The sequence below is a fragment of the Rousettus aegyptiacus genome, unplaced genomic scaffold, assembly GCF_014176215.1.
Source record: "Rousettus aegyptiacus isolate mRouAeg1 unplaced genomic scaffold, mRouAeg1.p scaffold_m13_p_2, whole genome shotgun sequence".
Taxonomy (NCBI): Eukaryota; Metazoa; Chordata; class Mammalia; order Chiroptera; family Pteropodidae; genus Rousettus; species Rousettus aegyptiacus.
The window spans coordinates 75,069,139-75,081,473 of NW_023416295.1; the positions used below are offsets into that span (position 1 = coordinate 75,069,139).

The window sequence follows — 12,335 nt, forward strand, 5'->3', positions numbered from 1 at the left end:
ACAAAACACCTGTTTTTATTCTTAAATCACTATAAAGAACTGGTCTATGATTAATTAGTTTTAGGTTCTTATAAGACATCCTGAAATATAATTTGGCCTTAAAGACTCAGATGAAATCTCAGACTAAATTAATGTACTATTCTAGCATTTCTCAAAAGTATTTTTTTGAAGTGAGTGTTTTTGAGAAGCTTCATTTGTTAATATTCTTATTTTTTAATAATTCAATAAAGAGAGCAGTGGAAGAGAAATAGGCTAAGACTGGGTTGTCCAATACAGTAGCCTCTTGCTATCTGTAGTTATTTAAATTTAAATTCACAGCTCAGTCACTAGCTGTGTTTTGAGTGCCTAATAGCCAGAGTGGCTAGTGGCTCCCATATTAGCACAAATACAAAATATTTTTTATCATTGTAGCACCTTCGATTGGATGGTTCTAAGAATTTAGCATTAACAACAGAGAAGAAAGAAAAGGGTATTTTAGACAAACCTCAGTTCCTTATGGAAAATTGTCCTAGAATTATTAGAATTATCTTAAAATATTAATGACATGTTAGTTTATAACTTTATTCTTTTCACACACTATTTCACATTTGATGATCCCTACAAATTTATGAAGTAGGCAGAACAGGCATTGCTGTTCCACTTTATAAATGAGGAGAGTAAGGTTCAGAATGATAAACGTACTTGTCCAAGTTCTCATAGTAATTGGTGGATCATGAACAAAATCCAGAAGCTTTTTAAGATACCCTCTGTCTCCTTAACAGAATTAATTGCTTCTATAGTATTTAATACATTTTGTGTTATAGCATTTCTTACATTCTGTTTTAAAATAATTATTATAGAATTAACACAAACCCATTATTTTAAAATCTCAGCATTTTATACATCTGTCTCACTCTCTCAGGATCACTACTGTTAAAAGTTGGTCTGTTCTACTAAAATTCTCCCCCTAAGTAGATGACTACTAGTAGATTTTGAAAATACTGGCGGAGTTTTAACTTTTTAAAAAAATGCTGATTTTTTTATTCCTAAAAGGTTAGGCCATTTATTCTACCAGGAGATAAATCATACTGTATTGTAATCCTTCACTTACTTGTCTTTCTCCCGTTTCTGGGACGTTTGTTTTGTCCAAAGTGGGCACTTTGTTTCCTAAACATTGTTATTTAGAAAATTAAAAGATAGAATGCATGCTACATGTAAGGCTGAAACAAGAGTACTTCTCTTCACACCCATCCCCGAAATGGAGCAGTTCGAATATCAATAAGGATAACTGCAATGAATTGAAACATATCGGATATGTTTAAATTCATAAATTTATAATAATGCTAAGACAAACAAAACTTAGTTGGTCACCAGTGGAACAGCTCATTATTTTGAAAACTGATAAAGAGGAAGTATTATTTCTGTATAAATTGTATATCACCGACTAATCTTATAGTAGATGTGGCGAAATGTCTTTTTATTTTATTTTTTACTTTTCAAGGAAATATCTCTTTAGAGCACTATTCCAGCTAATAGAAAGGAAAAAGAGTGTTAGAATATCACCATTTTGCCCCTGGTAAATTATCTGGGCATTGTTCATCATTGATTGCTAACAACACAATAGAGAGACAGCCTGAAATATTTTATATTTATTCATGAAAGAATACAGCACCATCCAATGAAGTAGTCTTGCCTAAAAAAGTATATCTGAATCTCATTAAGCCTTTAGATCTAACTACCAATTTACAGGAAGACATAGGACAAGGGAACATGTTAAATAACAATGGGTATGCAATCAACAAAATTTAGACTAGAAAACTACTGGGCAACAACCACTTTATTTAAAAATAAATTGAAAGATAAGGGGGAACTGGTGGATTAAAACAGATTTAAGATATCTCTGTACTCATTACTTATTTGTATCCTTGAACATTGACTGGTTATTTGGTGTTTAAAACGTATTTATTTTTTAGTTAAGATAATAGTACTGTGGTAACATTTTTAAAAAGTTCTTATCTCTCAGGGATCCATTCCTGATTATGTTTGGTGAAATAATATAGCTAAGATTTGCTTCAAAATAGTACGGGAATTGAGGGATAAGTGGATTGGGGTAAAGCTGAGGCAGGAATGACCATGAGTTGATAATTATTAAAGTACATGAGGATTGTAGGTAGACATTGGTATCATTTACAAATAATCATCATTTTGTCCTTTCAAATGTTTTATCTTATTTCTTGTTCTCTTTGCAATAATTAGTAGACTCTTTCCAGTACTGCAGGGATTCCCACAAGGAAGGATTTTTCATACAGCAAAGATTTAAACTCTTGATGAATTATTTTATGATTTTAGATGTTTTGCGTAAAATATATTAGAAAGCAATGCCCTAGTTTAAAAAACAGATTAAAGAAGTTTTCCTCTAGTCCAAGTTTTCTGTTATCAGAAATAGATGTTAAATTTTACCAGACCTTTCCAGCAGATTTTTCCCTCAAAATATAATTGCATTGAATGTGTATATCTAGAGGTTCATTATACTGTTCTCTCTTTTATGTTTGAAATTTTCCATATAATAAAAAACATAGTTGATCCTCACTTTTTATGGATTGTGTATTCATATTTACAAATTCACCTACTTGCTAAATTGTTTTTGTAACCCCAAAATCAATACATGTAGCACTTGTACTGGTATTCACAGATAATAGCAGACACACATTTATGCAGAGTAGCAAAAAATTTGAATTGCCCAGTGCACACATTCCCGGCTGATGTCAAACACAGTGAAACTTTGCCTTGTATCAGCTCTCATCAACAAGTGTCTTTTTCACAATCTGTTTAATGCCACATTCTTGAGTTTTGTGCTTTTTGTTCGTGATTTGGCTGTTTAAGATGGCCCCCAAGCATAGTGCTGAAGTGTTTTCTAGTGTTTCTAACTGCAAGAAGGCTGTAATATGCCTTACAGAGAAAATACCTGTGTTAGATAAGCTTCGTTCAAGCATGAGGTATAATGCTCTGTGAACCAGCTCTGTATACTAAATAAGGTGTCCTTAAACAGAAACATGTAAAACAATGTTATGTATTAGTTGACTGATGAAAATATTGTGACCAGAGGCTCACAGGAACCTAACTGTATATTTCCCCTAGGAGCAGTGGTCCAGTATTTGCTAATTCATTGTTTGTGGAGGCTTTGTAGAACATAACTACCACAAACAATAAGAATCAACTATATGTAATTGTAATGATTTACAATAACGGATTTCTTAATGTTGACTCTTTTGTCAATGGACTCTTGAAATAAATGGATTTGGTAGGTTAAATTTCAAAAATTTCTTTTTTGCAATTTTGCAATAATCTAGTCATAATTTTTAATTGGAAAATCTTATTTTGTTAAGTTTATGGATGTGTGTGTATGTTTAAGTTGTAACTTAACCCAAGTAATAAGCTAATATTTTCACATGGATTTTTCAAAGAATACAGAAATGATACTTTTTTCTTCTCTACTGCTTATTCTCTGCCTCAACCTTTTCTAAATAATTTGTTCAGTGTCTTTCAGAAAATCTTTCTTTTTAATGCATGTATGTGCATACACACAGTTTTTTATTTGTGTGCATGAGTTTTAATTTGTTTTATGTAGATGACATATTTTACATGTTATTCTGTAATTTTAAAAATTTTCAGTGAACAGTTTTTCTTGGAGATTCTTCCATGATACTAGTTACAGATCTATAAGGCAGTATATCTCTGAGATAGATATCTAGAAGTGAAATTACTGGGTTGAAGGATATGCATATGCATATTTAAAATTTCTAATACCAGATTACCCTTCAATAGAGCTATCTTCAGTTAAAATACCACAAGTATGGGACGGTACCACTTTTCCCACATCCTTGCAGTAGTGATTGTCAATATTCTGATTTCTGATAAAATAAATTATCTAAAAAAATAAATTCTTATGCTTTGAATTTGCAAAACCCCAATTGCTGCTATTCCTTTCTTCCCACAAATTACTAGGAAAAAGTAAGTCAATAAATATGACTTGCTTGGAATTATTCATGTGCTTTAACTCCAGAAATAATAACACATTAAAAGTGGGCTTTTAAAAACAAACCTGCTAGCAATTTCAAGTAGAGCAAACCTTTGAAAAACCATAAATAAGGAAATGGAAGTGTAAAAATCATAGTGTCAAAAGTATGACAACTAGAATCCTATTATGCAAAAAAAAAAAAAATAGAGTCTATAACAAATATCTATTTTTTTTCTTAAAGGGCAGTGTGTTATACCTTTTTAAAAATTAAAATCATTTCTTACAGCAAGTTCATATATTAGATTCCTAAAATCAAGTGTTTTATATAGGAGCAAGGAGAAATGTTTAACTCATTGATACATTTAAACTTAGTTTCTTTTGATGGTGAGCTTAAAGTCTGCATAGTAAAAGAGTAATTGAAATATCAGTGGTTCCTTTCAAATTTTATACATGCTGCATGGAAGTCATTGGCATAAAATAATTCTCTTTCAATACTTTTTTCCTAAAATCTTACTTATACTTCAAAAATAGGTCATTTATTTCGGTAATCAGAGTTTAGGATTTCTAATACCGAAGGTCAGAACCTCAACTTACAGCCATGCAAGAATATTTCAGGGGAAATAAATGGATAGTACTTAAAACATTTAAATCTTTACTGCTTTATTCTCTAACCTATTAACATAAATGATAGAAAATGTTAATGTTGGGAATTAGGAAGTTAAGGTACATTGTCTAAATAATGTATTAAGGAGCTTGGCAAACTAAAAAACAGTAGGAAGAGATCAAAACATAAGATTGCCTCACATTTTTGATAACCAGGTTCTACAAAGGCCCATTTCATAGGAGCCATCACCACGATGGAGATGATAGTTAACTTTTTGTCCTGACTATCTACCATGTTTGTTCTTCAGCTCAGAAATAAAGATTGTACCTGGTGCTCTAACAGTTTTCCAACTTTACATTTTCTAAAACAGGACTCCCATGTAAATTAAAGGGAAAAAATACTTCTTCTGAAAACTTAAAAATCAAAATACAACACAAAATTTTACCTGTAAAGGACTGGAATGTAAAATGTCTAAAAATAGTGAATTCATTCAGCTGTTTTGAACATACAGACTGCTTCCAGGTTGGAGAGTTTCAAGAAAGATAGTAGTTAACAGTTGATTAATCTGTCATATAGTTTCTCTACTAACTTATGTAGTAAGAACTTTTTGCCAAACTGAGAAAATTATGTATTTGTTTCTTAGAATAAAAAAGATATAGTAAAAATAAAGATCCTTATAGTTCAGAAAGATAAAAAATGAAAACTAGAAATCTCACAATTCTAGCTCCTTCATCCCATCACAACCTCTTCCCCTCCAAAAATAACCACTATTGTTTCTTGTGGGTCCTTCAAGGAAAAATAAAATGTATTTACAAGCATGGTATATCTTTTTTTAAATTTACATAAAAGGGGTTATACAAACGCTGCTCCTTATTATCACTCACCAGTGTGTAGTAAATAGTAGCTTGCAAAACATTGAACTAAGGAGATAATGCAATGCAGTGTATTACCAACCAGAGCCCAAGAAAGAATAGTTTTATTTTGTAACACCAGGCAAGAACATGATCTCAAAAGTACTTGGCGGAAGTAGTCAGAGCAGACAACCAGTAGCAGGAAACCAGTACTGATTTTTTTGTTGTTTTGTTTCGAGTCTTTAAAAAAAATTTTTTTGCGTGAACCATCAAGGTTCTAGTGTTAAAAGTGCTTTGAACACAAAAAGCTTGTAGATTATAGCATTGGAGTCACATATAGATCTGTTCCATTGGTGAAGACTATATAAATATGAAGTGATAATAGAACTTCAGTTCTTTTATATAAATAGCACTGTATGAACATCTTCGCCACTAGACTTTTTCCATACTTAATTTCCTTAACATATATTCTAAGAAATGTATTTCTTGAGACTAAGAGAACCTTTTTAAGCCATTTAACGTCCATTGCCAAATTGTTCTCCAAAAGCATGTGCAAGCTTACTTGCCATCAGCAAGTTATGAAGGAACTTTTTTTCACTTAATTCTCCCAAACATTGGATAATATTACATATTTTTTAATTTTTGTTCATTTGAGAGGTAAATAATATGTCATTATTGTTTGCTTCAACTTGCATTACTTTCATTTCCAGTAACATTTTTTTCCTTAATAGGGTTTTATTCTTTTTCTTTCAGATGATCTGTTCAAGTCCATTGCCCATTTATCTATTGAGATTTCAATGTTTGTACTCATAAATTTTTAAGATCTTTATATATTAAAGATATTAACTCATTTAAGTTATATGTCATTAAGCAAATGTTTTTTTAGTGTTTTAACTTTTTGTATATAGACATTCTATAATTTTTAAACTTAAAAGTTCTCCCATTTTTTACTCAGTTTTTTATTTGGTTTTTTTTTTTTTAAAAACTCCTGAATTCCATCTAAGAATTAGAATCTCTTCTCTGCTTGGGTCTGTTCTCAATTCTTTCTTCATTATGTTCCATTGATCTAGTTGTTTTTGCGCTCATACATTTTTACTTACTGTAAGTTTACAATATAATATGCTCATGGTACCGGTCTTACTATTTCACCCCCTTCCTCCCATCTGTTGGCTTTAAAAAAAAAAAAAAGGTTTAATTTTTAGAATTATATATAATAAATACATTAAACATTAAAAGAGAACAGTGAACATTCTTCACTTCACCCATAACCATTGATTTAATGACTTCTTTTCCCTAGCAGGCATGTCAAATCTTGAGGAGTACATTTGTTTCTATGTTTAGCCTACTAGAACTTTCAGGTTCTACTTACTGCTTGTGTTGAATCTTGAACGTGAAAACTTCCTTTCAACCCTTATCTTTTTCTGGGTACTTAATCTCTCTGATTTATCATTCTTTTATTTTTTTATTGGAAAAGTAGTACATGTTTATTGTAGAAAGTTTAGAAAATACAGAAAAATACAAAGAGCAGAATAATTGCCTGTAATTTCACCATCCATTACTAGCTACATTTTGGTGGGAATTTTTTTTCTACATATTTTTAATATACTTTTTACACATAATTGAGATTGTATTCTACATATGGTTTTATCACTTTTTTTCACATATTAGTCTCTTATTTATTTTGTGTTCCAAGTACCTGGCATAGTTTTTGCACATAGTAATTCAGCTGTGAAATAGGGATATTAGTCCTCAAATAAGTAACCAGTGGTAGTGCTGATATTGATAATAATATTTATAGTTAATATTTAATATTCATAATTAATACTGAGTGTCACAACTCTGTATTACTTATATAATTATCAAGATTATGTAAGAAACCCCAGGAAAACCTCCTGAGTTATATACTGTTATTTTTTCCATTTGGCAAATGAAGAACCGAGGCATAATGTGGTTTGATAACTTTCACACAGGCTCCTTCATAGGAAGTGATAAGATATGATCTTAAGTCTTTTGATTTCAAAACCTTTACTCTTTACCAAACCCTTACACTAAAATCTTACCCATCTAGAGCTGACTCAGAAACATTTTCCTGTGTGTCCTCTAGAGCTCTCCATTCTTTCTCAGAGTCTTTTTGTATAACATTAGAGTTTCTTGCAAGATGGCAGCTGAGTTTACTGCCACTGTCTGTACTAATAGAGCAGCTAAAATACTTAGTAAATCATGCACATTAGCTTCCACTTTATGCTAACATTCTGTTCTAAGTGGGCTAATATCTGACTGTGGTTTCAGTAGTTCCTGGGATATTGTCATTTTGATCCATATGCAAATTTCTCTAATTTTATTAATCTTTATCCATTCAGTATCTTAAAATCCCTTTGAATTTGTTATGTACATGTAACTTTCTTTTTAAAAATTTTACTTTGTGCCCGGATCATACTCCAGAGAAGGGAAAATTGGTGTATTTAGCAATAAAAACATGTTAATCATATATGACTCAGAAGTCCATAGATTATGTTTATGTTAGCACTTTGTTTGCAACCTGTCTTTCTTTTTAACTCATGATTGCTCTCTGATTTGCATTTCAAAATACTGTGTGTTAAAAGTAATAACTATAAATCTGCTTTCATTTTTGCTTTTTTTTTATAGCAAGGCTGATTCTCAGTGTAAAATTCTTAGTTTAAAAACCAAAATCATCTTTTGATGTTTTATAAGAGGTCGATGAGAAAAGTGGTCTTGAAAAGATTTATCTCGTTTTATGAGGAAGCAATTTTCTAAAACTTGACCAGAGACTTAAAAAGGATCTACTTTGAAGGAAAGGGCTGTCACAAGGATTCATAGTGACTGAAATCTATTGTGAATTACAGTTTCCAGAAGATTAAGAATAAGAAATGATGATGGTTCCTTATGAAAGGAAAGGGAAATCAAGAGGCCCAGAATATGTATAAAACTGGTTATAGGGCATGAAAAGAACAATCTTTTATGGACAAAATAAGTTATTTGGAGTAAAAAACTATTTGGAACTATTATAAACAATGAATGATTAAGAAGACAATAAAGGAAGAATGAAGAAAATAGAACATGAAAGAAACTAGCCTATCCTTCTAAATGCTCTTTAAATGTACTTTGGTAGGAAGTAAAATGGACCACCCCCATAGAATGCTTCTGTTCTTGTTACTAAGCTCTTTATTAGTACTTTTGTGGTTGCATTGTTGAATCTCCTTTAACACAGTGCCTCTGCCTGTAGAATATACTAGCTATTGAACAAATGTTGAAAGTGATCAGAGGTTACTAGAAATTTGGTTAATAAATAAGTGCAATGACATTATCTTAATTTACAATTTTTTTAAATTAATGATTTGCTTGTGTTTTCATAACAAATATGTTAAAAGCATGTTTTGTTACTCATACTAGGAACTTGGGTTTCTTTGAAGCTTGTGATTTGAGTTTGAGTATTTGGGCTGTGAAAGCCGGATACACATGTGTGTACGTGCCTGATGATTGTAGTAAATTTTGACCCAATTTTAAAGTAGAGAAGCGTTTTCCTTCTTTTTAAAACCAAAGAAGCTTCTCTTTAATACATTTGTGTTCTTTCTGTCTTACTCAGGGAAGCAGTGTTTCTTAGTCCTCCGTCAGCAGCAGTTTAACGTCCAGGCTCTTGTGGCAGTGGGAGACCATGCAAGCAAGCAGATGGTTAAATTTGCTGCCAAGTAAGTAAGCAATTATATCCTGTTGTCAGAATAAACAATGGTGGGAACCAAGACTCCCAGGGGTTTGGACCATTTTCATACATTAACATCAATGCTTCGTTTGTTTAAAAATGTAGTTATTTAAATTGTCAGTTCAGTGTTGCTGAATACATTAAACTTACAAAAGAGAAAATATGGAGCGCAGGCTTGAAATTCATTTGGAACTGCTGAAGCAGCACTCTCTACAGACAAGTCACATTTACTTTCAAGTAGAGTAACAAAAAGCCTGGCAGCCTCAACACAGCAGAGCAACTTTATTTTGTTGTGTTTGTTGAGCTTAATGTCCTCCCTCCCTCCCCCAGTTTGGGATTTGCATGTTAAGCAACAAGTTTTCTAACTGAATAATATAAGTGTATAAAATAAAAGAATATAGTTTTGCAAATGAGTCCCTCCTTAAGGAAGTAAAGTCCTAACATATTATAACTTTTAACTTCGACACCAAAAGGGTTCAGTTTGTAAGAGGCAAGATGTAATAGTGTAGTGCTTGTATATGCTGTAGCTCTAAGGTAATAATTGGTGATGTGGCTAGTTTTGTTTGTATGTTTTTCTCAATTTAATTGAAATTTTATCTCCATGATCAAAGACTTGGAAATTGGACAATTTTTACATTTTAAGTAAGAGAGTACTTCATAGGCATAAATATTTTTTAAGAGAAATTCGATCTAAAGTAAATGCTTTTTATCTCTGGTCATTAGATGTAGGCTTTCAAAGATAAGTCAATATAGATAGAATTATCCATTTGAGAACTAGAAAGATACTAAAAAATTATCTAATTTAACAGCCTAATTTATGTTTGGGCCCTCCCTTCCTGGCCCCCAGATACTGGTTTTGGTTTAGAGACGTATTTATCAAATTTAGTTTTATTATATCATAACAATACTTGCACTCTAGTTTGAAAACTCCAGTGCCATTAATTACATCAATTCACTGATGAACTAAGTACTATTAATACTATTAGCACAGTAGCCCACCCTTCCCTATTTCCCAGTCCTGTTGCCCAGAGAGTGTCACTTTCATCTTTTCTACCTGTATCTTTTGGTAATTAGGCTTGCTGTTGTTGTTTTTTATCTCATACTCTGTAAAGGTTTGTGCTTGTGGGATGTATTTGTCATCTAGCCTTTTAAGACCAATCTATATCCAATGAAGTAGGATATAAATAAGCTTAATCTCTAGAATATATGAACTTTACACAGAGAGCCTTCTAATAAAAAGAGCCTCTGAAAACCACAGACATGTCTGCTAAATTATATTTAATATACTGAAAGAAAAAATACTGGGAGAAGGTCAACTTCAGTTCAAACAACCTTAATGCCTTTTGTCTTCTTTATTGGTTGGTTCTGAAAACTAATATGTTAAGATGGTAATATCATATAGAACATAATTTTCCATTAAATTGCATTATAACCTCTGTTACATTCCTAAAGAAAAAATTCTAGTCTAAAAAATCTTGAAAATCCCACTTACTCTTAATATTTTCTAACGGACATTCTTTTGACAAGAAGACAGTCAATTCATTTGATGCTTTTAGAAGTAGACAAATTAAAGTCATCCATAAATAGATTTTTTGTTGTTGTTGTTTGGATCTTCTCAGAAACTCCTGGGACTTAACTAACAGCAATTGACCATATCAGATGCCATCCAAAGCTCTAGCTGGAAGAGCTACTTGCAAATGGTCTCCCAAACAGAACTTAGCTCACTAATGCCCTCATGATATATAAAGTAAGGAAAGGTTTTCATCTAAATAGGATAGTGTAAGGGTGAGCTTTCTCTTAGGCGAGGGAAGAATTCATATCATTTAGCTTGTATTTCATAATCCTGAAGTGGAACTCAGCCAAGATCTAGTTGTAATTCAGGCTGAACGATTAAGTTGTGAGTTGGATTTTTTTTTTTTTTAAGCATTAGAACATCTAGCTATTTTTAGTCCCTTAAAAAAACCGGACTTCATATAATTAGTAATATGTGGGAAAAGACGGTTTCATAATGGAGCTATTGAAGATTATAAAGCTTTTGACTGGTTATTTGTAAGTGAATGGAGGCAGTTTTATACAATAAGCTTAACATGTGGTGGTTAGTTATAATTATTTAACTTTTGGTACTACTCATATGTTATCTACCCTGAGTAATTAAGAGTAAATGTCAATGTGTTAATAGCTTTTGCTACCTTGTAAAAAAGAAAAATTCTCTTGACTAAGATTTTGTGGTAAAAAATTATGACTTTTTCATTTTGTGATTGGTTGATAATTTTCTTAGAAACATAATTTCATGCTCTAGATAGGTCAGTCAGCATGTCTTTATGTTGATTTCAGACTATACTTGTAAGGCAGTTCAGAAATCTTGGTCTGTCTTGGTAGTAGAAGTCTAAAGCACATGTCCTTCCTGACAGAAAGCCAGAAGTATGATTTTGTCTTCAAAGTACCAATTTTTAAAGAAGAAATTGAAGAACAGAAAAATTTTACTTTGAAGGTGACCTGCTCTATGAATAATAATAAATCAAGCGAAGCTGTAATATAAATTCTAAAGAACTTTCAGAACTTAGAATAACAATGTGTTGTTTTTTTTTCCTTCATCCTTCAAAATATTTCAGAATCCTTTTCCTAAAAATGTATTGGCTAGGCTTAACAAACAGTGTGTTTTATTTAAAATGGGGGTGCATTGGCTCTACTGTGAAGTAGAGCTGTTTGGTGAGCTGACACTTCTATAAAACAAGAATATAAGGTGTAAGGTTATATTGTTAAAGCATAAAGCATAAATAGCAATAAAAAAATTTCTCTATTTGACATTGACATAAAAAGTAAGCATTTTTTTTTAATTTGCTGTGATCTGACTATATTAACTTATTGTTATACCATACTACAAAATCCTTAACTGAAGCTCACATGGACTTGCTGTGTTTTGAAGGATAATCCAGTTTTCAGATATGGCACTAGAATGATAGTAATACTATAATTATTTACTGAAATTTTAAAAAACATTTGAGAGTAAAGTTTTCTATTTGTCTAAATGAGTTTTCCAAGATTTTTGGCTTCAATTTTTTTTCTCTTTTTAGTGTTGTTTTTTATCATTTCTGCCACATGTTAACTGAGTTAGAACAAAATAGTCCCATCATTTATTAAACTAATATTTACTGATAGATACAG

At 31.4% G+C, this 12,335-nt stretch overlaps 1 protein-coding gene across 1 annotated transcript in view; it reads left to right on the forward strand.

The window, feature by feature from the left end:
* The window catches only part of DARS1 (aspartyl-tRNA synthetase 1), a 42,724-nt gene that overhangs the window by 5,354 nt on the left and 25,035 nt on the right, over positions 1-12,335 (forward strand). Inside the window, exon 4 of the mRNA XM_016145421.2 lies at positions 9,057-9,159. Within this exon, the coding sequence (XP_016000907.1) occupies positions 9,057-9,159 (103 nt within the window). The remainder of the gene's footprint in view (positions 1-9,056; positions 9,160-12,335) is intronic.